Source organism: Aspergillus udagawae, assembly GCF_001078395.1.
Source record: "Aspergillus udagawae IFM 46973 DNA, scaffold_1, whole genome shotgun sequence".
Classification (NCBI taxonomy): domain Eukaryota; kingdom Fungi; phylum Ascomycota; class Eurotiomycetes; order Eurotiales; family Aspergillaceae; genus Aspergillus; species Aspergillus udagawae.
Window position 1 is genome coordinate 3,365,441 of NW_025091264.1, and position 25,026 is coordinate 3,390,466.

Consider the following 25,026-nt stretch of genomic DNA (forward strand, 5'->3'; position numbering starts at 1 on the left):
TATTTTTCATATATAGAAAGCCGTGTCACGGATCCTCGGAACGCCGTCAAGGCAGAAGGCCAAGACTGTCCCATCACAGGAAGTGGACGGATGCTTGCTGTTCACGGCTTTGAAAGTTGCTCTTTCCGGAAGAACCTCAAGAAACCAGCGCTGCGGAAGAGCGTTTGTCAGTGTTGGGTCCGAATATCCTATGGTTGGGGGATAATGTGCTTACCATATTAGCAGCTGAAAGAAAATAGCAATCCAGAACCAGGCATTGGCAACCGAGCTGACTCCGGCCGTGAGGTCTGGCGAAATCGGCCCTGGGCCAATATTGTTGGGAGCAAACGCCCTGGCGCAGATGGTAGCGATTGAACCTAGCACTTGCGAAGCCAGCAGAGTGAAGCAGATATGCATCCGAGTTAAGGTCTGAAGCAAGATCATGCCAAATCCAAGGCCCTGTAAGGAATCCAGGACTCCAAGCCAAAGCCACAGGGACCGAGATACAAGGGCTCCGCCTAGGTCGCCGCCAGCCCAGGGAAGATACAGGCCAATCCCTGAGACCCCCCAAAGCATCTGGGCCCATCGTGGAGCCCCCAATCCGCAGGCGAACACTGGAATGATCCAGCTATGAGACTTGGACAGGCGACCGAACAAGTATAGCAGCGCGGCCCAGACAGCGCCAAAGAAAAAGGCGCACAAAATTCCCACCTGCCAGGCTTCCGCATTCTTAGAGCTCCAGAGAACTGTTGCAGAGAGAGAAAGCGAGAAATGTCAGCCGTTGTCCTTGAGGATATTGCAATATCTCACTGTTCGATGAACTACTTACAGCTCCAATTCCGTCCATACTGTGCGCTCAGAAAGAAGTTCTGAACGATGACCACGACGAAGTTCCACAGAACGATCTTTCGTCGGAAGACAGACTTGTAGAAAGATGGGACTTTCCCGGGTATCTGCCGGTAGTAGTTCGGCAGACCGAGGAAGACAAGCAAACCAACACTCCACAGGACGATGGCGATAGGTAAGCAAATGGCACTAGAATATCAGTTAGCGAATCGTGATAGCAGACGGGATGAAAGGGCTTTAAACGTACGTTATCTTCCAGGTGTTTGTTATATCACCTTGAGGATTGATAATGCCGCTGTTGGTTGCTTGAGCAAGGCTGGTTCCCCAATACCACAGGCCGATCACATAAGCCTGCTGGGTACCTTGAATGAGACATGCACGGAAAACCCACTGTTTGACAGGCACCCCATTCTCATCACCAAAATTCAGCGCAAAGAAAATGGAGCCACTGGAGGAGGCAGCAGCGTACAATCCGCTTCCCACATTCTGGATCCAGCCGCGACTGAACGAGTTGCTTTCGAAATGCGCAACACCGATTATGACAAACGCAAGGCCATACAACAGCCATGGAAGCGAGAGGACGACCACTGACTTAAAGTAGCGGAAGAAAAGCCACCAGATGATCGATGTAATCAAGTATGTTGTTGCGATACCATAGAGCTTTTCAGGTGTCTGGCCCACTTCGCCGGTGAGCAGTGTGATCTGGTAGGAGTTGGCCGCAATGATTTGCCCCAACCCAAGAAATATCGAGTAGATAGGCCAGTCACCAATCCGCACTTGCATCCATTTTTTCAGGCCCGTCGGGGGAACATAGTCAGATCCTAAGAAGAACTCATCACGTTCCTTGTTTGCGTCGCTGTCGCTCTCACGCGCCCCCATTTCATTGGAAACCGAATCATTGGACGAAATATCTCGTTTGACCTGGAAAACGGAAGAAGCAGGAGACTGGTTGCGGCCCAGTCTAGCATCCCTAAACCTATCGAACCACTTCTTCTCGCTCTTGACAAGGTACTCCTCGATGCAGAGCTGTGATTCACTATTTGAACCATTCAACGCGTCCAACTTCTTTTCAAATATCCTGTAGAACTCGCCGGTACTGTCTGTGAAGAAAGGATCAACCCTCTGGAGTCTATAATCTCTCTTGGCGCCGACAATCGAATCTACCGAGAGCACGGAGGCGCTGCTAAGGCGGTGGCTCGGGTTAGCAGGTTCCAGCATCCGCCGAGCAGGGGGGAAAATAGTATCATCGGCTTCTGCGACACCAGTGCTGGTGGGGGACAGGGGAATGTTGAAAGAAATAGACGTTTGACTTGAATGTCTTCGACTGAAGAAGTCCCGAGGGGTCCACACGGCATGATGCCCTTGTTGCTGTGAGGCTTCCATTTGTCGCCCTGCTTCCGCTTGTTCGGGTGTGAGAGTGTATTCGTCGTCGCCGTAGTAGCTGGGAATAATATCGTCATCGCTGCTTGACTCGACGTCAGTCGTTGAGTTCTGATTATCATCACTACTCCCTTGGTTCATCTTCTTGAGCTTACGGCGGCCGCGACGCTCCAGATGCCCAGGTCCAGCTCGTACTCCGAGGGATAGCTGTCGGCTAAGACCTGACTTGGGCTTTTCAGCCATTCCAGGACTTGGGTCGCGGCTGTATACAATTGTGTTTCGTTGCTGGGGCCCAAGGACGCTGAGCCGACTGGCGTTTGAGATACTCGGTTCCCGTGAGTGGATCAATGGAGGAGTTTGGATGCCCGTTGGAGTCAGATTTCCTGCAACTGGAGGGGTCATCATTCCACTCGGGGTGTTGTACCCGGATGGCGTCAACGACTGTCCACTTGACTTCGCCAGTTCTTTGCTGTGAATGCGAATCGCAGTAGATTGCAAGATTTCAAGGTCTTCCACCCACTGAGCAACAGGAAAGCGTTGCTTCGCGGACCGTGCCCTCATCATGGCTCGAACTTTGGGTTTCGAGCTCAATGCACTACCAATAGCGAGTTTGAATTGGTGGAGAAGATGCGATGTTGTAGTAGATTCGACATTATACCACCAACCAGGCATTTGACCAAGGCCGCCAACACGCGCACCAATACCAAGAGCCCCCTTGCGCCCAAATTCCACTGCAACAAGCCCAAAGGGCTCATCGCGGGATGGGATCAAAGCGAAGTCAGCACCAGAGAAGATGAATGGCGGAAGTGCTGTGAACTCGGGCCTTGAGAACACACGGCCGGGGTATAATTCCATCATACGATCGAGCTTCAGCGCCGCGAACTTGCCATAGAGGTCAATAACCGGACCAACACAGATTAACTGAACATTAGACCGAGCTTCCAGGACTGCAGGCATAACATCTGCAATGAGGTCGATACCCTTTTGCATGGACCATCTCCCAACAAATACCAAAAGATCTGCATTAGGATTCTGTTCCAGTCCCGCCCACTCCTGTGCCTGACGCTTGAATTCTCCACGGCTGGCCTCATAAGCTGCATCCACCTTGATGTCAGATTGCCTAGTTAGCTCTCTGTTCCATTCGCCCGTGTCTGTAGGATCAGGATTCGGTAGGTTTCCAACTTTCTTTAGTCCCCAGAAAATCGGATACCGGGCATAAGAGCGCTTCCCATACTTCTTTGAGACACCTACAGCCCCGAAGCCTTGCTGATGCAGCCGAAGGTAGCTTGCACCCGCATGAAGCATGTTGAAGACCTCACCGAATTGGACGTAGCGACTTGCCACATCAAGGTCAAGGTTGAACACCGAACAGACTTCATCTTTCTCCTTCTGCGTTCGCATTGGCCATAGCCCTTGGAATTCAGCGTTATGAAGGGACAAGCAAATAGGAATAGTCTGTGGTAGCAGATAGAGTGGAGCAATCGAGCCATGATAATCATTGACGTGATACAGGTCGACGGAAAATCTCCTGATTGCCTGTGCGATACACTGATTCCACGCAGAGTAGTAGATGGCACTATCCAGATCGTCCATCCGAGCAGGATACGGCTCGGTCTTGGTTTGCTGGCGGAAGACGGGAGCGTCCAAGAGAACATAAGTGATGTTCTTGAGAACATGGTATTGGACATTGACCTCGTAAGAGTTCCCGAGCACGGTGACAAACATCGGGTCAGCCCGCTGATCCTCAGGGTAATCAACGCCACCCACACAAGGGACAACCCATATCAGGTTCTGGTGCCCCAGGTTCTTGCCCATAAGCTGTGCCATGACGCCTAGACCGCCGATTTTGATCTTGATCGCCCAATCTTCAATGTCGTACTCCATCGTGGCAATCAGGACAGTCCTCCGCTGTAATGCCCCTTCATTGAAGGCAGACCTACTTTGGAGAAAGCCTGATCTGTTTGCAAAGCGCACAAGAGGATTCATAGGTTCGCCATCTTCGAAAGCTGCGCGCTTGATCTTCCTCCGGAGCCATAATGGTAACAGCGTCTTCTTCTCGCTGACTCCGATTTGGTTAAATTTCACTTGGTAGAATGATTTCATGAAGCCGTATACACATGCAGCAGCCGTCAAAACTGGTATGAGCCAAAGGAGGAAGAAAACGGCCATCTGAACTGCCCGTGAGCCCGTTGGCTCGAGTCGGAACCGCAGACTCGAATCATCCAGGTGAAGGACCCATGCCAGATGAGGCGCTGGCGGGTGGTCCGTGATGTTAATCAGTGTGGTACTGAGGGAAGAGGGGGGCATGCGATCTAGGACGCCGTCCCTATCTGCATCACCAAACACGAAACTCTGGTCAGGTTGACCATCAGGATTGATGCCCCAGACATTGAACTGGCCCTGCGCTGGCCACTCAGCCACAAATCTAAACCGCCACAGTCCATCCTCTCCTAGCTGGACCACATTGTTCAGTCCAGCATCATAGCCGTATTGATTATACGGCCCATTAAAGAAGAGGTGAGGGAAGCGCCGTGGGCGGTTGGAGTCCCAACTAGAGTCTCCTTCTTGAACATAGTCGCTGCTCCCAGTCAACTTGCTCCAATACTCAACGCGCACATGCTTTCCCTGCCATTTCTGCTTCTTAGTTCCAGACCACGGAAGCTCCTCGATTGTCTCATTGCCACCTTTGTAGTCCATCCAATCAGAGAATGAACTTCCCCAGTTTGTGGAATAGCGATACTTGTTGGCACCAGCAGCATGATGCTGGATGAAGAGTGTGCCGTTCTCGTGCTCATGCAACAGACTGCTGGAATAATTGGCCGAGGTGAACACCATGGGATTGTCACTTTGGCCAACACGAAACAGGAAATGGTCAATGGCATTTGTTGCACTCGTCCCAGCGGAGTCACTTGCGTTTGTGACTGTCAAGCGGTGAATCCCATTATACAGACCGGTCAACTTTCCAGTCCAAACCCAGACGCTTGGAAGCTGACCGGTCCATTGCGTATCAGTCGCAGGAATCTTCTTGCAGCTTGCACTTTTGCTGTCAATAGATGGCGTCTTCCCCGATTCTGTCGTCGAATTCAGCGTGATTGACTTTGTGACAGAGTCACAGTCCATTTCTGCTGAGAAGTAGATGCTGACATCTATCTCTTCAGCCTGATCAGACGCGACCTTTGAGAGTAACGGGGTATCGTGGCCAGGCGTGATCTGAGTGATCATGGGACGGGGAGCAATGAACCTTTTCTTTGGGACATAGGCCCGGAACTCAAAGGGCTTGAGAGTCAGACTATCGAGGCAGCCATTGATGTCCGTGGAGCCATTCAAGCCAAGTTTCTTTGGACCATCTTTTAGAACGTGTTCGTCATGTGGATAAAACAGATTCCGCACTGTGGTTCCTGAGGCGAAGGGAGCGATCAAGGCAGAGTCATTGCTGCCGCAGTCAAATTTATAGTCAACGGTGTGGTTCTCATTCTGGTATACTAGCCACACCGGTTGGTCGTCCTCGTCTGACCCAAGGCTCTGGATACCCGGGGTCACGTCCCTTAGGATTGACCACATGCCCGTTTCAGTAGGAGTGCTGTTTGATCCAGGGAGATAGATTTCGCGCGTCTGCTTTGATAGCTTCTGTAGCCACCATCCGTCGTTCAAGACAGGGTAGTGCTCTCTCATCTGATACATATGTTTGATAATGTTCCGGACAGGATGGGAAGGATCACGGTGATCGTACGTGGCCGTCTCGTCGTGGCAACCCTGGCGACCCTTTTGGATGGGCCAGTTGTAGTACTGCGATGGCGACAGTTGAAAACAGCCATGAGACTTCCACGCTGTGGCGGGCGACATTGCTTGACGTCCATAGATATAGTTGGAGGCTGTAGCATCCAAGATGTAGAAAGCTTGTTCTTCACCCCACAAAAGAATTGGGATGCCTGGAAGATGCAGGGTTGTGACGAAGAGAGCAAGGAGCTGTCGCTCTACACCGTACTCAATGGCCGGCCATCGAAAAACGTCCTGATTTGTGGCACCATACATGTGTCGAGGATCGAACTTCCCAGTGTTGGCATTGATCATATCATTGGATATAACCATTAGGTTCCAGGCATCAGTCCAGTCAACTGGAGTATCATAGCCAGCTGCCAGGTTACCGTCTAGGCCTAGAAATCGAGTCAGGGAGCGATATATCGAGTAGTGGAAGGCTGCTGCGTCGATAGCCTCATGACCATGCTCGCGCAAGAAGTACTGGTGGTCCGATGAATTGGTCATGTTCATAGCATCGATGGCAGACTCCAGGTATTGGTTGGGCTGCCTACCACGCCCAAGGTAGACGGAGCCAAAGGTGTTTCCTCCAGTGATCTCGCCGGAAATGAAGAAATTGTTCTTGCCAACTTTACGAGCACATTCCCTATAAGCGAGTGACATCTCTCCCAGGGCGTCCACGGTGGCTTGCGTGGCCTTGTCGTACCGAAAGCCGTCAATATCAAGGGCTTCGATGATCATGCAGGAATGGCGAGTCAACCTTTGTCTGACACTGGGATTCCACTCGCGCAAACGATCTTGGACGGAAGCAAATTTTGCCAGTTGACGTTGCCAGTCCGGATAGACACCAAAAGCCTCTCGGTCACCATATTGGTCAAAGTCACTGTTATAGCACCCATTCAATTGGTCCCTGACGGATTGGTCGACTGGCCAGCCTGTCTCATTCCAGAATCGCGGGTAGTCACAAGTTTCGTTGTAATCATTTCCAAAGTGGAAATCGACATAGTGGCGGTCAGACTTCCAAAGTGCCTTGTGTTCCTTGACGGAAAAAGGGGTAGTGCTATTCAGGTATCCTTCGAAACCAATCAAGTCACCCATTCTAGGCGAGGAACATTGGTCAGTTCAAGCACTTACTGCGGAATGAGTGTGGGCGTTACTCACGTAGCGATTGTGTTGTCAAAAACGACATACATGCCTCGTCGGTGAATTTCCGAAATTGCGTCCCTCCAAGTCTGGATATTTCCAAAGTGTTGATCGAGCAAGGTAGTGTCGAGAGCTGAATAGCCGTCTGAACCCCAGGGCTGATTGATCAAAATCGTGCCTGCCAGATAGATGCCCTGTTGGTTAGATATTAGTAAAGAATTCAATCATTTCACAGCGGAGAAAGTGAACGGAGACGGAGCAAGGAAAGAAGGTCAGAAACGCACCTTGATGCCCATTCCATGAAGATAATCCAGCGTGTCAATCAAGCCGACCACGTCACCCCCATGACGCATCTGGTTCGAGTTCAGATCATGCTCGAAGAGGGTACCATTGATGTTATCGTTGGTTGGATCACCATTGACAAAACGGTCCAGGAAGAGGGTGTACATGGGGAAACGCCAATTGTCAGGCGACGGTGTGTACTTGTGGCCAGGTCCATCTGTAGAGTATTCAGCAGGATTGCTCGCTTGCTTGTTTGTGTTGAGATTGTAGTCAACGAGGGCCTCGTCGTAAGGCCATGCTATTGTGGTTGCCGCGAAGAACGCGAGCAACGAACCCACAAGCCTCCAGCTCATGTTCAAGTCGACCGACGGCCGTACTATAAAATGGGGTGCCACCGTATTACGAGAGCAGCATGTGGTTCAAGCGTCGAAGAAGGTCTCAGGGAAGAGTATTCCAGTCAAGATCAGGGAAAGGGAATGGATCGATGAGATAGCTTAGACGACCCTCGCTCCCTCAATCAACCCTTTGTCGGTTCCCTCTTTTTATCCTGTAGAAAAGTTAATGAAAATGAGCGCCAGCCAATTGCAGTTGAGATATTAGGCTCGGGCAGAATGGAAAGGGTCGAGAGGACGAGTGGCGCCAGCAAGAGTAGCTAAAGATGGTGGAGATAGTCGAGAGGACAATGAGAAAGAGGATCAAGAAGAAAGAAATTTGTCCGATAACATGCACAAGGGGGGTCTATCTGGGATTGAGAACACCAACAGGCAAGTCGAGTATGGGTCAATCTCGATAATGTACAGTCAATGAGTCCACCAGGAAGGATCGTGGGGGCGAGCAAGCAAAGCAGGACGACAGCTATCCTTCGCTTTTCCTGCCTACTGATGCTGCTGCATGATACTCGTCAGACGGATGGTAGACAGCTAGCATGCAGATAGAAAGACAAACGTAAAAAAAGATAGCCGAGAGAGCGAGACGGGAAGAAAGAAGCAGGTGAGAGATGATCTTGTCTCTGAATCGTGCTGTTGAGATTCGGTACCTCCTGCTCGATTTCCAGAACCAGCCATCGACTTCCTGCATGATATGATAGTTTTCGGCAGATCATCTGCCCCCTGTGAAGCTAATGCCATTGCAGTGGAGTAAAATTGAGCTGTGGAGACTGTGTCAGAGTTGAGCATAGGGAGCGAGACCGGAAAGTTGACGGGTGACAATAAAGAAGATGGAAGGAAGGAGGAAAGTCAGTACGTATGATGACTGTTCTACTCGGAGCATGCACCGATATTAGATACCTTAGGTTCAAGGTAGGCAGCTGTGGGTACTGTACTCATCCCGGCGGGGGCCAGTGGGTACCTTACGCTGATCCTCGCGTAGTTACCGGGTTTTCTTGTTTTAGTCTTCGTTTCCCTCTAGTAAGGTATCTCCTTTGCACTGTATATTGAATTACTCGCTTAACGACCTTCGCATACTGCATCAGATCATTGAATGCTACGGAGTATATGTTGTCCTCTGAGAAAATATCATGTTGCTATCTATGAGCATGGTGCTGATTGTGGGTGAGTGACTTCCGTCTGATCCTACCTCGAACGGGCAGCACCCAGTTAGTAGTGATATCTAATTATGCTTACATCTACATAGTCAAATAAGGAGTCTCGTGTCTTTCCATCCCCTAGGTATTGGCTACTCATCGTGGCTGCATGGTTGAGAGCACATGCACTTGCAATGCACAAGTCGTAGTCAGAAAAAATATCATGCACAGTTCAACATCCGCATAGCTGCTAAAGAGCTCGGAAATCGGGCAGCTATGTGGTTATGATCAGATATGTGACCTCTGGGGACGCTCAGAGCCAGTAGCCCTGTAGAAGCCCACTTTGACGCACCCAGGATTCTGGTTGTGGAGTCGATAACACGAGTCATGCTTCTTTCTCAATAGTAAGCTATCTCCTGCTAATTGCGTGCTTGGTCCAATACAACATGTCAGAGATAGACCGTCAGCCTTTCGCTTATGCATGCAAAGTGTGGATAAAACCTCTGAGCTGGTACTATGTACCCGATATAGATCGATACGTGGAAGCTTTGACTGGCGGCGAAGTATGGAAAATTGGATACCATCTCAACCGCTAGATAGCGCTTCCACCTCTGATATCAAGATGTCACCGTAATGCTAATAATACGGGTGCCCTAAATGCTCAATGCGTTGTACCTTTGTCAATGTCGGCAACAGAATTGGACGTGGTAACAGCAGTCTCTGTACATTCATGATCAGGCGGCAGACAATCAGTATCTTGCGATATCATGGGCATTAATTTACCTCTTGCAGCTTCGCCTATTAAGGTTTTCCCATCCTTTCTTCTAGGTGACGGCAGATACTGGAACTTCAGCTTCGTGTATCAGCATGCCATATTGGTAGCGACAAAAAAATTCCACAACATTTACTCATCGGGGTTATTGTAAATTACACGTATACGGATGGGTGATACACAGGTAGTCAGGGCACTTACAACCCGCTATTATATTTTTCCTTGCTTGAGTAGTGCGAAAGGGATGATAGAAGTTGTGATTCCAGGATATTGCGATTTGCACTACGAACCAATCCTTGTCAAGCCGTTTGAACATGTCTCAGGTCAGGTCATGTTTGTCTCAGTTCGACTGCCTCGGGTCATCGTGGCCATGTTCAAGGGAGAAAGGGATGTCGGTGTCATGGTCAGTCCAGTAAGGAGATATACTTAGTTATATTCAAGGAGATGGTTGAAGATCCAATTACATTCGTATAGCCCTGGGTTCTACAATGTCCAACGTGAAAACAACAGGACACCCGACAAAGGGATGAAGTGTACAACAGAAGTCATTGAGCTTGTTCGACCAGATCAATCTTGCCCATGCGTCGCTTGCAGTCGCTGCTAGTGTTGAGACTGAATCCAGCCCATGTTGCTGGCTACTCAAAGAGACCAGAAAACCATTGCCGATGCCAGAGACCTGGCTCCGATAGTAATCTACATTCAATTGGTGAGACTGACATTGGTCATATCAGGAAACAACTTTTGTATCCCTAGGTAAGTATGGAGAGACTTCGCGCTCTGTCAGTGGATCGCCACCCTTGCTTCTAAATCAGTAGTTCTGTGCCGTTACCTGTACTGTGGCGTTTTGGGTTCGAAGCCACTAATCAAATCCCGCATGTATACTGCATAATCAATGCTGAAAATTACAACCACTGGCTTGAGAAATATGCACATATCAGCGCTACGGCTCTCGCTGTGAGCTCGATAACCTGCTTTGGTAGAGTTACAGATTATGCACCTACACTATATACCATAACGATAGTGGGGGCGCCAAGATCTGAACGGCGGATGATCCAAGCTTTGATGCCACACCAGATCAACCTTAAATGCCAGTCCGTTATTATGATTGGCTGCTCATAAATATTAGGTAGTTCTTCACTGGTAGATCGCCAGACCGCTCCGTGACATCTGTTTGCCTACCTATCTATCTATCTACGTAAGTAGGTACCTAGGTAGGCTTTCAGCCCTCGGGTGATCGGTACAATGGGCCTTATCAGCGGCATGAACTTGATCGATGCCGGATCATCCCATTGTCATATTCTTTGCAGCGTAGCACAGATCATTGCGTATGCAATCCCAGCCGCCTTTTCTACATGTGGCATGAGTCAGGACTTTAACGGTGTACGATGACATCCGCTATGATTGTTCACAGTCAGTGCGGTAGAACACTTTGATTGTCCTTCTTCGCTCTTGCTTCTCGGGCAAAATATATCGTCGCCTCCAGCCACGCACGGATTGTTGACTCTTATGTTTCTGACCCTCAACAATCGGACAAATCTAGGAGAAGTTGCTACGCTATATGACAGGTAAGTCTGCACCCTCACTTCCGACTGTGACAAATGCCGCTCGATTATGAAGTCGCCGAAGCCATCGGGTATCTATACGGGACCACCGGCGGAATGGAAACGTAGAGCGCATCGAACGGAATCCAGAATCCACAGCAGGACGCAGGCCCGATGATTTATTGAAAACCCGCATACAAGCCCCACGTCCATGCCAGCACTTGTTAACCCAGCATGATATTTCAAGCAACAACAACAACAAAAATTGTGCCGCGCTGTAGGTTTTCTCGGCACATGGCAACACCGATACATCATATGCAGCGACATTCCCGATTACCTCCTTTCTGGGAAGCGTCTTCACACACATATCATATCTAGCTTACCCTTTCAAGTCAGTGAGCCGACCGCTTGGAAGCTACCAGACGGAAGCTCATTTTCTTCATTATTTCACTGTTCACCGACTCGAGAGCTGGACGGGATCGCCGATCTTGTTCGCATCAACTCCTGCAAGATGAAACTTAGGGGTTTGTGATCAAAATCTCATCCTCACCGGCTTTTGGTCGGGAATCTTGTGGTCGTCCACACTCGTCCTAGTAAGGCAATTATAATCGGGCCTTGGGACTGCTGCGTTGCCTCCTAGCGCTACGGTGTGATTATCCATAGTTCAAGAAGCGCGAGGAATTTAGAAGGCAGATTGCGCGACTGAAGCGGAGGCAGATGGGTTCAAATGAGTGTATAGTAGAGGATTATCTCGATACTTTTTGTTGCTCAGACTCCACAGACTCCACGGTATCTGCCATGGCGCCTTTTCACTCCTTGAAAGAGGCAATTGAGTCGATGAAATTTCTTCGCGGTTCGACACTCGGTATCAGTACATTATACATTGAGATTGGCATACACTCTCATGCCCCTTGGATTGCATAGACCGAGTGAACTGGCTAGTTACTAAGCAGAGAAACTCCAAGCCGGCATGTATCTGGGTTTGTTTTGCATGGAAGATGATCTCCCAAGGATTGGGTCTCTAGCTGGAACGTGAGTACATGCCCATGTTAAGTGAGACATATTTGATTAGCATAGACAAAGGCATGTTTCAGACTGTTTTTACCCCACATTATCCCTTCGTTGTGGTGTCACCTAGTGTCACCTAGTCCGTACATTCCAGGTGATGTTGTCTTCAAAGCATACGGAGTATGATGTCAGAGAGTAGTATCCAGGGGGATTAGCGATGGTTTGAGGTCGCGAGTATTGTCATTCGGACACTTCTCGGGATGGCTGGAGATTTGGCTGCTAAACAAAGGGATGTACCTAGTATGTCTGCGAAGCAGTGTACAATCGTGTACAGAACTCAGATCTACCTATCTAAGATGAGTAACAGAGATATATACTTGAGGAAAGGTCGAAGAGACTAGTTTCATGACGGTTTTCCAGAAGACAACAACGAAATGTGACCAAAACTGCACCGCTGTATAGATGACTTTACACGTTGGTGATGCAAAGATTGTAAACTTCTATTAACCAAGACCATCAAAATCCATGAATATCATCAAGACTCATTGGTATCATTCACTATAGTACATTCCTCGATTCATTTATTCGGCACCATAGCGAGCTCTGTAGTCCTTCAACCGCTGGATCTCGCTCTCCCCGATCTTATCACCCAGCTTCTCAATCAAATCATGGAGACCAATGACAGCCCGGATGGGGATGCTTTCTCCAAGATCCCTCTGCGCAACACCGACAGCACTCTTAGGCTCTGCATCGCTCACCCTCTCCTCACGATCGAGCAGGACAACAACACCAGCGACAATACCGCCTTCCTTCTGGATGATGCCTACAGCCTCGCGCAGGGCCGTTCCTGCCGTGATCACGTCGTCGACGATGACAACCCGCTTTCCCTTCAATGGGGCACCGACGATGTTTCCACCCTCGCCGTGATCCTTGGCCTCCTTGCGGTTGAACGAATAGCTGACGTTGTCCCAGGTGTGGGTGCCGGCGATAGAGTCGCGCACGGCCAGTTCATTGGTCACGGCCGCGGCGATGGGAATGCCCTTGTAAGCAGGACTATTATCAGACCGATTAGTACTGCTTCAATCAAGCGGATATGAGACGTTTCAAGGGAAGAACGTACCCGAAAATGATATCAAAATTGGGGCTGGGCGTGCCATCGGCGGCACTTTTTACAAAAGGCTCGGCGGACAGAACGCTGGCGTAGGCGGCAGACGTGGCCCGGAGTAGTGGTGCAGTGTGAAGCAGAGACGAAGTGAAGAAGTAGGGAGATTCACGGCCGGACTTGAGGGTATATGTGCCGAAAGAAAGGACGTTGTTGGAGATCAGTAATGGGAGCAGTGACGCCTTGTAATCCTGATCGGCGGCCGGGGGAGGAACGGAAGCAGACATTGTGAATCAACAGGTGGTATTAATTGGCTCTAGCAATTGGATTTGAGGAGTGTATGTGAGATTAACTGTGAAAAATAGACCGGATATCTTACATCAACAAATGCAGAGACCAAGGGTACGGGTCGACGGAAACCGTTTTCTTTTTTTTTTTCCCCCTCTACTTTTTTCCTTATCCGCCGACGGAGGAGGGGCAAAACAGCGGGGTGATTGTAGCCTGAGGTGTCTATTGGTCCCCCCCGTATTTTGTCCTCCGGTGGATTGCTACAAAGAACAAACACCCCATGCTACGCTTAGTACACTGGAATTTCGGGACATAGGAAAGTATTGTTTCTTGCTTTAAACAGCTATCAGCGATAAACTTCAATATCAAAAATTTTGATTCTTGGAGATTGCTCGCTGAGTATTTAAGTGGAAACCACGTGCCGGCCTCGTCCTCCGAAGTCCGGCCTCTCCAGCGGAAAGGGACACCAACTCACACCGGTGGCTCTCAAGCAGCCCGCTTCTCTGATTCTTTTCCCCATTACTCTGCTGCATTTACCTTGCAGTCATTTTGTGCTGAGCTATTACTTTTGTTCTTTTGGTTGCTCTCAACCTGTTGTTTTGCATCGTTTGCTTTGACTTTCGGTTTTGAACTCTCATCGCAGTCGCGGGCGAGATCGGTGGGCGAAACGGGGCGATTATCCACGGCACCTGAAGGACATCCAACAGCAGGCGAGCTCAGATAAGTCGACTTTTTGTTGCAGGTACGGTACACTTTTGCTTTCTTCTATATTCCATCACCCATTGCTTCCCTCTATCTTTTTTCGCATTCATCGCCGACACACCGGCTAAAATTAGGCGGCTTTTGACCCTTTGGTATAAGAGGCTAATCGTTGCTCATGGACAGACTGTAATATATCAAGATGCACGTCCATGATATGCTCGCGGAGAATGATGCCGCCGGGAGGGTCGGTATCTCTTTCGAATTCTTTCCTCCGAAAACGGCCCAGGGTGTTCAGAACCTCTACGACAGAATGGATCGGATGCACTCGCTAGGACCCTCCTTCATCGATATCACCTGGGGTGCTGGTGGTCGGTTGTCGGATTTGACCTGCGAGATGGTGAACGTTGCTCAATCGGTGTATGGCTTGGAGACTTGCATGCATCTGACGTGCACAGACATGCCCTTGGAAAAAGTGAATGCTGCGCTCAGTGCTGCTTACAAGGCAGGCTGCACCAACATCTTGGCGCTTCGCGGTGATCCGCCCCGTGACAAAGAGGCATGGGAAGCCACTGAAGGAGGACTCCGTTATGCAAAGGATCTGGTCAAGTATATTCGGGAGAAGTACGGCGATCACTTCAACATCGGTGTGGGCGGTTACCCTGAAGGTGCAGACGACAACCCGGATGTGGATCAGTTGATTGATCACTTGAAAGAGAAGGTCGACGCTGGAAGCTCCTTCGTCATTACGCAGATGTTCTACGATACGGACAACTTCATTGAATGGGTCAAGAAATGCCGTGCCAAGGGCATCACAGTGCCTATTATTCCCGGTATCATGCCTATTTCCACATATGCCGCGTTTATCAGACGAGCGAACTGGACCAAGGCACGGATCCCACCAGACTGGCTCGAGGCTCTGGAACCGGTGAAGAATGACGATGCTGCTGTCAAGGAGATTGGAAAGCGGCTGATCGCGGACATGTGCCGACGTCTCCTCGCGGCTGGCATCAAGCACCTGCATTTGTGAGTTTATTCCTACCCAGTAAACCAACGGCTCCCTGTTTTTCATGTGGCTAACAGTGTCTTTACATTAGCTACACCATGAACCTGGCACAAGCGACGCAGGCCGTCCTCGATGAACTCAAACTGATTCCCTCGGAGGAGACACCGCTTCAGAGACCCCTGCCCTGGCGACCGTCACTCGCGCTCAACCGCCGCGGGGAAGATGTCCGTCCCATTTTCTGGCGCAACAGAAATTCCTCCTACATTGCCCGTACACAGACATGGGATGAGTTCCCGAACGGCCGTTGGACCGACTCTCGGTCACCTGCCTTTGGTGAGCTTGACGCTTATGGCATCGGCCTCAAGGGCACAAACGAGCAGAACATCAAACTTTGGGGCGAGCCCAAGTCTATTCGCGACGTAACGCAGATTTTCGTTCGCTATCTGGAAGGGAAGCTGGACCGCCTGCCATGGAGCGACTCGCCAATCAGTAGCGAAGCCAATGTCATCAAGGAGAACCTGGTCCAGCTGAACAGCAGGGGTCTACTCACAGTCAACTCGCAACCTGCCGTGAACGGTGTGAGATCGTCTCACCCAGTTTTTGGCTGGGGTCCCAAGAACGGCTTCGTCTACCAGAAGGCATACCTCGAGCTCTTTGTGCCTCCCTATCTGCTTGACGGGCTGATCGCTCGGATCGAGAAGAACCCCGACTTGACCTACCATGCCGTGGGCAAGAAGGGCGAATTGCGCACCAATACTCGTGACAGCCCTAATGCTCTGACTTGGGGTATCTTTGCCGGACGAGAAATCGTCCAGCCGACCATTGTCGAGACCATCAGTTTCTTAGCTTGGAAGGATGAGGCATACCGCCTGGGTGAAGACTGGGCCAAATGTCATGACGCCAGCAGCCCTAGCCGAAAGTTGATTCAGGATATGATGGACAACTGGTACCTGGTCAACATCGGTAAGTTTGCGTTTGCTTACTGTATTTATCTGAGTTGCTAACCCTGGATATCTTAGTTAACAACGACTTCCACAACACGTACGACCTCTTCGACCTATTCAACGGTCTGGAAGTGAAAGACTTTGACGTGGAGGTCGTCCCCGACACAGTCGAGACGAAGTCCCAGCCAAATGGAGCAGCCCCGGAAGAAGTTGCCGTGAAGAACTAAAGCCAGAGCCATAGCCTCCAACCCTGCCTTGACCCTTTCTACTCGAAATCTTCTCCAACCTCTCATACCCCTTATTCAACATCTATCTCAACGATACCAGCCCGGGGACACAAAATGTCAAACCCCAGGGCATCATGTTTAATGGCGACACGACTGAAGACCTCTCAACGATTTCTTCCCTGAGCGTTATTCACTTTCAACATTTCTTTTCAACATTTCTCTTTCCCATATACCCCTCTCATCTTTTTCTTTTATCATTGATCACGAACGAGAAGGATTACGAAATTCAACATCTAATGTGGTATCAGCTTAGACGCTACGGAACAGAAAGTCCTTGCTCACATATCCTCTTTTCCAACAAAAAGAGGCCTTGCATAGACAGAAAAGCTTTTTTTTTTCTATAGAAGGAACGGGTCCTTCGACGATAATTCAACATACATGACGGATGACGGAGTTTGGTTTTAACGGATAGGCAGTCGGTCAAATCTTTCAAGAGCAAAAGTGGCCCTCTTCAACACGGGATACGGAGTCTTTTTCATCACCTCCAATCTTCTTGGTCCCTTTTTTCTTCATTTTTTCCTCATTTTTTTTCTCTCACTATATGTCTTTCCGGCTCTCTGTTTAGGGGTCTTCTCTCTAATAGAAGAATACAAAGAAAATCGATGATTCTATTCGGTGATGCGTTTCCTTGTCTTTGCGCTGAGATATGGTAGCAGACAGTCAAAAGTCGGATAGAGACCGATACAGACGGGTCTTTGACGGACAGACACCTGTAGCATCCAACACCCAAAATAGACATTCATGGAGTATATATATTTGTAAAACTACATCAAAATTACATAGTGCTGTCAAGTCATACCACTGCTTGCTTGCTCTATCACAAAGTCTACAAGCAGGAGTCATATTTATCTGCCTGTGTAAGAATAGTCGAGTCATCAAAGAGCGGGTGCCTACCTACACTCACGCGTTGTAATGATACTAGTTAAGAACCCCTCGCGCCATCCATGCAGCAGTATTATGTGATACAATCATGCTAAGAGAACACCCAGCCCGCCCACTGACAGAATCATGTAAAGAGAGCCCTTCCTATTGCTACAAAGAACCATCCAAAAGGCTTCGCAAACCATACCACCCAACTTCCCACAAGGACTATGTACCCGGCTGCCCGTTCAACAACCATCATCATAAAACACAGAACAACGAGGTAAGCAAGCGCCTGACAGATGTCCGTCACAGACCGAGCAAGATCGCCTTCTGCCGGCCGCGGCCAGACCCCGGTGGCATTGTAAACGGAAAAGACCGTCAGCCACGTCCGGAGAACCTGTAGGCAATGCTCCAGCATCTGCAGAACGCTGTTAATGGCAATTTTCAGTAGGGCAGTCTTGGAATGCCGATTTGACACGACTCTTTGCCAGAGGGCCTCCATTTGAGCAGCTGATAGGATAAAGATTTCCAAGATCAGAGCGAGGGTCAGCGCATTTGTCGCACTCTTGGTGGGACTCGCCACCTCCATCTCCATGTTCGGCGGTTCAGCGTGTAAAGGGGTGATTCGGGGCGGCGGCGTCTTTGCTTTGTGTTCTGCCACTTGTAATCCATCCAGTTCCGCTACTTCTATCACCTTGGTCGTTTCTGGCACTGTCTTACTACCATCCGGCTGACCTCTGTCGATCGAACCGACCGGAGAGATATTGACAACTAGCGACGACCTGCTAGGTTGACCGGAGTCCGTGACTCGTCTCACTTGCGAGTTCTCGCTGCTCGATCCAGTACTCGAGGCACGGGATTGTGTAGGGTTATTTCCGGTGCGCTCTGCCTGACCTTCTGCAGACGGTGGTGTCATGCCTGGCATACGGATGAATCCACGCATATCTCGAGACTGTTCGACCTTGCGCCGTCCGGCTTCTACTCGATCCTTGACCACGGGGATACTCCGCACAGGAGCACTTCGCAAGGGCACGTGCGACGATACGTTTGATTTTTCCTGCGAGTTTTGCGCCACTCGTCTCAGTCCCAGGGGCGAAGGCTTTCCTTGCGGTCTTGCCCGAGCGTCGGCGATTATATCGCCTACGGTGCGCGACGTGGGTATTCCGACGGGAGATCCCTTCTGCGCCGCACCCTTGATATCGGACATGCTCACCATAGTGCGTATGATAGTGGGTGTGATAATGAACACATCGTCGTCCCTGGGAGCCGGTTTTCTGTCCTCGAGGCGCTTGCCCAAAGGTGGGGGGGACTTGCGGTCCTCTTTGGCCGAGCCCTGAGCTGTCTTTTCTAGTTGCTGGCAGCTGGTCTCGCGGCACACGCTCCTCGGTGGTGACTTCGAGCATTGGACAAGTTTCAAATTCAGAGTACCTGGTTTCCATTCTTCTCGAGGGACAGTCTTCTCTCCGAGGTCCGGATTTCTCTGGCGGACCACTTGGATCTTCCTTTCTTTGGGACTTCTGGACATAGGACTCGGCACATCGACTACCCGGGGACGATCTACGGGCGAAAACAGTAGGATCTCGTCGGGGTTCTTGTCGTTGGGCCCGTTGATCTCCTTGCACCCTAAAAAAGAGCCGTCCGGATTGACATTTGGTACATCCTTTCCGGATCTCGAAGCAGATTCTTCCCATATCGTACTGATGCGATTTTTGCCGATCTCATCTGGACAGTAGTACTTCGGATGTTTTGACTGCGATGGTGGGCTTTCCTCAACTCCCGTCGAAGGGGCAGGTGGGGGAGGAGGATCTTGACCGTCAAACGAGTTCGGCTTCGCAGGCTGGACAGCAGATAACTCCTTGTCTTCGGGCGTCCCGGTACGTGGACTAGGCAGAGAGTCTGGATCAAGCATGGCACCCCCGTCCTTGTGCACCTTTTCAATGCTTTGCTGGAATTCCGCAATCTGCTGTGCACTCATTGTTGGTGGGTTTGGCTCTTTGGCGGATGGCATGTTGACAACGAATTTGTCCTCCCATTCCGTCAACGAGCTGCTCGGGCCGGACACGGGTGACAGAGAAGAGTGAGAATTGATCGACGAGTCGGTAGCGTTGTCCGTCTTGTCCGTGGAAAAGTGCAGAATGCTCTCGTCCGTATCGGAATTCTTTCGTTGAACTCCACTGAGCTGTCGCTTCCCTTGACCGCTGAACTGGTTATCAAATCTGCTGGGAGAGCTGTAGCCTGGACGAAGCCGAGGATGGATGATAGGGCTCGCAATGCGCGACTTTGGGCTTCCTCGTAGATCGCCACCAGCCGATCTCAGTTTCTGTTTGACCAATTCGCTCTTTGGAGAGCTGGCCAGTGATATGATCTTTTTGTAGGCTCCGTAGTAAGTCTCTTTGTGCTTGTCCTTTTCCTTCTCTTTATCCTTCTCTTGGCCCTTCATCGATAGGGATTCCCTCTCAAACTTATCCCTGACCTTCCGCCAATATTGCTCTCGGTCTTTGTCCATCATCTCTTCCGGACTGCTGTATAGAGCTGTAGGCGATTTTTTTGGTCGGACGTTCCCAAGAGAACCATACTCCCGATGTGGAGGCGTAGCAGGTTTATCGTTTTGTTGTTCCTTGGTCTTGATTGCGAAATCCCTGGGCAGAGGAAGCTTCGTCGGTCTGCTCCTTCGCACGATGGTTGGAGTTCCAATTCCAGAATCACTGTTTCTCGAATTCATTGGGCTTCCACCGAGGTCTGATGTATTTCGCTCCTGCTGTGTATTTTCCACTGCTTCCACGTCCAGCTCCTCCCGCTTATCGTGGCGCCTTCGAGGCGCAAGGTTCAAGAAATGCCCCTGATGTAAGTGCAGAAGCTCATCCATATTGGTATCGACAGTGACGGCTGTTAACAGGCTGGTCTTCAAGGCCAGATTGACCTTCCACAGCTACCCATTCCTTGAGCAACAAACACTTGTCTTGTTCTTGCCTTTGGTCCTATGGGTTTCGGGACTCTTTGACGATGATTTCGTTGGATGCTGAGGCTGATGATGAAAGGATCGCCGTAGCATGGCGAAGTACTTGCCAGAAAAGACAGACAGGACGAGTGCACTAGCCCGTCGAGTGCAGTGGCAGGTTCCCAGCCTGGGCAAAGAATATGAAGAGATTTGTAATTATATGTGCGGAATGCTATGTGATCCGACTTGCCATGCCGAGGAATGTAGCAGCACGCACACACGCGGACCGAAGAAACCACTGCGGAATGCGCGCCTGCTGGTTTTGTCCGCCGTCTGGAATGGAAACTGCAGCCGCGTAGGAGAATGCCGGCCGTCTGTCTGATGAAGCGTGACAAGGTGATTGTAATGTAGACTAAGTGTTGGCAGATTGTGTAGATCGGAAATGTTGATCGTCAAAGGATCAAGGGTATCTCACAAAACGAAGTCACAGTATCCTATCGGCCATACAGCACCCAAAGGACTACCTCACCTCGAAATGGAGCAATTTCTGTGAAAATATAGTCCAGTCTTTACTCCATAGTACCGACAAGTCAACAATGGGCCAGACCGCGCCGTGCCAGGGACGGAATATAATATATTACAGTGGCTGGTCACCCCAGCCGGCCAACATTCCCAGTCAACAGAGAAACAGGACGACTTTGAATTGCACTCCGGAAAGGAAAGGGTCATGAAAAACACATTATGAGAATAAAAAATCATGTGAAAGCGAAGTGGACCTCCTAACGCCAAAGCCAAATGCTGGAAAAAGTCATGGTTACACGGTGTATACGCTTAATGAACAAATGACAAGAAGGTAGAATGACCCGTGCACCGTAACGATACGTCGGAAATTATTCGTTTTTCGTCAATTCACAAGGTGACTAATCCCATGACTGAATTCAGAACCAGCCCGTTTCACGACGAGGGTCATTCTGAGTCCGTCTCGGTGTTGAGGTCAACGGAGTTGCATTGCCGGGCACATTGCTCTTTTTCAAGGGACTTGATAGCCTCTTCATAGGAGTACCTCGGTCTTTGAATAAGAAATCTGGAGGATTCTGAACCCGGCGGTCGATATTGGCCGGGGTAGACCGCCTCAAGGGGGAATTTGCGTGCGAGAAGACCCCCAAACTGCCGCCGTCGCCTGTAGCACTCGGTGTGGGTCGGAAGTGCGGTTGGCGTATGGAAGCAACAGGACCCCGTACAACCGGGGAGGCATCTCGCAAATGACTGGGTGTTTGCAGCGATGTATAGTTGTGAGAAGTATTTGGCGTAGCGAATGTCCGTCGTCTGGTGGACGCCCCCTCGGGGTCGACAAAACTGACATAGTTCGGATTGGGGCTGGTTTTGAATCCTCGGTGGATCACGCGGGTAGGAGTAAACGTGTCCACCTTGTTGTACTTGGCATCGGAACCAGGTTGAGAGGTATTGGGGTCGGAGAACTGAGTGCCAACATCTCTCATGACTGGCTGGGTCCGCGGATGGACAAATTTGGTGTCATATTCATTTAGAACCTCCTTGTGAACCACCATGGAATCCTTGGCTTGCTGAGTGAACGAGGAAGAGAGGAATAACATCTGCACAGACAGCAGAGTTGTAATGAAGATAGTCGTGACGATAGTAACGCTTGGCTGGGGATCGGACAGTTGCGTAGGTAGGAATACCCAGTATACCAGGACGTGTCCGGGGCTGAAGAGGCAGAACAGTCGAAGGCAAATCGGCAGAGGATCCCAAACTGCAAGTTCCCAGACATCCCGTTGCGCGTCGGGATGCGCCCGGGACTCAGCAGACCCGGCAATCACGTTTGCAAAGTACCGCAATGGCGAAGCTGTCATAGGCGTTGAATCGACACGGACACGGCGAGCCGACGGTGTAGCTGGTGGTTGATCTATCGAAGCCTCAAACAGACGATAGAGTCGCTTCCGATAGAAGGTGTAGAAAGTGTTGAACGCACTGAAGCACGCGAGTAGGTGGACGATGAAGGAAGCCTGCCAGCAACAACCGATTAGCGTCTCATTCTCTGTGAACTCCCAGCTAGCTCCTTGAACTGTTGGCGACATACAAACCAGCTCGCCCAAGGCACTCCGCCATCATCTCCGAAGACATCGTCAATGGCCCTGCTGCCACTCGACCGGCTGTTCGCCCTCGCAGTGAGGAAGGCTAAATTGAGAACAGCACCCAAAGGCAGCGCCCAGTCCTTCTCAAACTGATCCCAAGCATTCGCATCAATCTCCTCTGACAGCCATAGCAGAAAGTCCAGTGGATTCAAGTACGATCTGATGCGCTCCGCAAGCGGTTGGCGGCGCACAAGCCGGGGCATGTTGATAATGAGGCACAGATATTGTAGAGCACTACCAGGGACGTTTCGATACCCTTCATATGTGCTCCAGCCAGGCAACTCGACTATCAAGACAACCCTTTTGAGGAGCGACAAAAGATAAACATACGCCAAGTGTTCCGTTCCGCTGCTAAACAACAAAAACACATCACGGCCCCGCTTAGATAAGCCGCAGCGGTCTGCGATGACGAACGTTGACTGAAAGAGGTTATCCACAATCGGGACACGACTCCTTCATCGCACAAGCTCATTGTCGGACTTGGTTGACTTGCCCACGGTAGCTGCTCCGCAGGGTAGATTCCACTTATTTCTTAAGGCTCAGCCCAGCCGATTCTTTGTCCGAAGATGGCAGCCTCGGCGGCGTCCTACAAGGTACGTTCACAGTCGCATATCCTCACGGTGGGATAGCCATAATCACTGACTCTCCTCTGAACCCTAGGAACGGCAATTCCTCGCTGTCATTGGCGACGAAGAGTAACTAGCACCTCCGGTAGCAAGACAAAAAGACAGAAACACCACCGCTAATCGCATCCAGCTCCGTTACCGGTCTCCTCCTCGCTGGTATCGGTGTACGTATACCACCACACCGAGAGGCTTTCCCCAAAAAGCACAACTAACAACCCCTTAGCATGTCACAGACGGCCCAGACGCTCAGCGAAACTTCCTCGTCGTCGATTCCAAGACCGAGACATCTACTATCGAGAAGGCCTTCCAGAACTTCACCCAGGAGAGGAAAGACATTGCCGTGCTGCTGATCAACCAACACGTACGTTCCATTCCATTCTGCCTCGTCAGTGATCAGTGCCTCATAGAATTAGATTGCCGAACGCATCAGACACAGCGTCGACTCCTTCGCAGACCCGTTCCCCGCCGTGCTCGAGATCCCCAGTAAAGACCATCCCTACGACCCCGAGAAGGACAGTGTGCTCAAGCGCGTGCGGCGGCTATTTGGGGAATAGACGGCAATCACTAGGTTTTTTTGGTTTTTTTGAGCACCTTCATTTGTTGGGATGTGTTGTAGGGTGGTCGCGTGCGCGGAGCGAGTCGTGGGAAGATACCCGATTATCTAGGATCTATGCACATAGAATTCGATATATTGTCAGCACCAAGAGGATGCTTGGTTGTCTACAGAGGCAGTAATGGCCCCTCTCTTCATAGCAGTGACGGTTGCTGTGTTCGCTCTCCACTTCTTTACTGTCTGAGAGTCGTGAGTAGCTCGAATGAAGGCTCTGTATTAGATGGTAGTTCACGCATATACATAGTTGTGCAGGCACGACGAGAAGCAAGTGATGATGATCTGCCCTGACGCCAGATGATATAGCACATTATCTAATCAAGCAAAGCGGTTATAACCAAGAGCATGTAACTTTGACTGCGAAGGACCATGGCAGTTTACAGCGAACATAAGAATGAAACCTCAAAATAAACACAGAACAGAGGCTCGTAAGAGTAAATTCATCAAGCGATCATAAGTACGTAGGAGCGGGTGCGAAAGACACATCAGTGATCAACCAGCGGAAGGGTAGCGATGGCAGCCAACGTGCCTTCTCATGGCCGAATCTTGAACTCGATATTGTGCGCATCCAGGCAGGTAATCTTCTTGCCATCCTTGGTATAAACGTCGGCATGGACGTTGTACTTCCCCTGTTCATCGTTGTTAGTAAGTAATTGGCCATTAAATGCCAGGAGAGCTCGAAAGGCCAACGTACAGGAGGAATATGCGAAGGCAGATCAACCTGCTTAGTCAACGACATATCGCCTTTCTCCAGGGGACACTCGAGATCGACATTCTTGATCTGTTCGCAGAGATCGGCGGTCTGCTTGATCAGGGTGATGAGACCGTATTTAACCTCCAGAGCGACATAAGCGCCTTCCTCCACCCGGTCCTTCAGGTTGCCCTTGGCATTGATAGTGAGAGTTTGGCCACTGTGGTGAAGAATCAGTCAGTTGCCCTTGACCCAACACTATATGTTATGGGGACTACCAGTACGTACGGGAGAGGAGGGTTAGGAGACAAGTCCACCGATTCGATCTCCAAGATATTGCCCGAAGGGTCGGAACAGTATTCTAACGGGTTATCTCCCTTGACAGGAAAGCTCTCGGCTTTGATTGGAGCCTGCGCGGAGTCAAAGAAGGAAATCGACCGTGCTGAGGCGGATAGAGGAGCAAGGCAGAGGAGCAGGGTAGCGGCGGTTGATAAGAGCTTCATGGTCGCAGGATACAGCCAACCAGCGGTCGTAGTAAACAGGGACCAGAGAATGACAGGACGAAGATTAGATACTGCTCGTGATAGTA

General features: G+C 50.3%; 7 protein-coding genes across 7 annotated transcripts; 2 read left to right on the plus strand and 5 right to left on the minus strand.

Moving 5' to 3' along the window:
* Window positions 1-101: 101 nt before the first annotated feature.
* ags2 (alpha-1,3-glucan synthase Ags2) lies at window positions 102-7,739 on the minus strand (the record flags this gene model as incomplete). The annotated part of the gene is made up of 6 exons (XM_043286590.1): window positions 102-150; window positions 215-725; window positions 809-1,014; window positions 1,073-7,060; window positions 7,123-7,298; window positions 7,389-7,739. The coding sequence occupies 6 exons, from the start codon at window positions 7,737-7,739 to the stop codon at window positions 102-104; spliced, it is 7,281 nt and encodes a 2,426-aa protein (XP_043142525.1).
* Window positions 7,740-12,810: 5,071 nt separating this feature from the next.
* Aud_001090 (orotate phosphoribosyltransferase) lies at window positions 12,811-13,618 on the minus strand (the record flags this gene model as incomplete). Its single annotated transcript, XM_043286591.1, has 2 exons — window positions 12,811-13,282; window positions 13,350-13,618. The coding sequence occupies 2 exons, from the start codon at window positions 13,616-13,618 to the stop codon at window positions 12,811-12,813; spliced, it is 741 nt and encodes a 246-aa protein (XP_043142526.1).
* A 902-nt stretch (window positions 13,619-14,520) lies between these two features.
* Aud_001091 (methylenetetrahydrofolate reductase (NAD(P)H) MET13) lies at window positions 14,521-16,495 on the plus strand (the record flags this gene model as incomplete). Its single annotated transcript, XM_043286592.1, has 3 exons — window positions 14,521-15,344; window positions 15,416-16,287; window positions 16,344-16,495. The coding sequence occupies 3 exons, from the start codon at window positions 14,521-14,523 to the stop codon at window positions 16,493-16,495; spliced, it is 1,848 nt and encodes a 615-aa protein (XP_043142527.1).
* A 1,066-nt stretch (window positions 16,496-17,561) lies between these two features.
* Window positions 17,562-20,285, minus strand: Aud_001092 (putative NTP binding protein; the record flags this gene model as incomplete). The annotated part of the gene is made up of 1 exon (XM_043286593.1): window positions 17,562-20,285. The coding sequence occupies one exon, from the start codon at window positions 20,283-20,285 to the stop codon at window positions 17,562-17,564; it is 2,724 nt and encodes a 907-aa protein (XP_043142528.1).
* Window positions 20,286-21,295: 1,010 nt separating this feature from the next.
* Aud_001093 (Nur1/Mug154 family protein) lies at window positions 21,296-22,713 on the minus strand (the record flags this gene model as incomplete). The annotated part of the gene is made up of 2 exons (XM_043286594.1): window positions 21,296-22,381; window positions 22,456-22,713. 2 exons carry the CDS (start codon window positions 22,711-22,713, stop codon window positions 21,296-21,298), a joined length of 1,344 nt encoding a protein of 447 aa, XP_043142529.1.
* A 363-nt stretch (window positions 22,714-23,076) lies between these two features.
* Window positions 23,077-23,690, plus strand: Aud_001094 (H(+)-transporting V1 sector ATPase subunit F; the record flags this gene model as incomplete). Its single annotated transcript, XM_043286595.1, has 5 exons — window positions 23,077-23,103; window positions 23,171-23,205; window positions 23,267-23,300; window positions 23,360-23,497; window positions 23,550-23,690. The coding sequence occupies 5 exons, from the start codon at window positions 23,077-23,079 to the stop codon at window positions 23,688-23,690; spliced, it is 375 nt and encodes a 124-aa protein (XP_043142530.1).
* A 589-nt stretch (window positions 23,691-24,279) lies between these two features.
* Aud_001095 (ML domain-containing protein) lies at window positions 24,280-24,940 on the minus strand (the record flags this gene model as incomplete). The annotated part of the gene is made up of 3 exons (XM_043286596.1): window positions 24,280-24,375; window positions 24,441-24,657; window positions 24,726-24,940. The coding sequence occupies 3 exons, from the start codon at window positions 24,938-24,940 to the stop codon at window positions 24,280-24,282; spliced, it is 528 nt and encodes a 175-aa protein (XP_043142531.1).
* Between the last annotated feature and the right edge of the window lie 86 nt (window positions 24,941-25,026).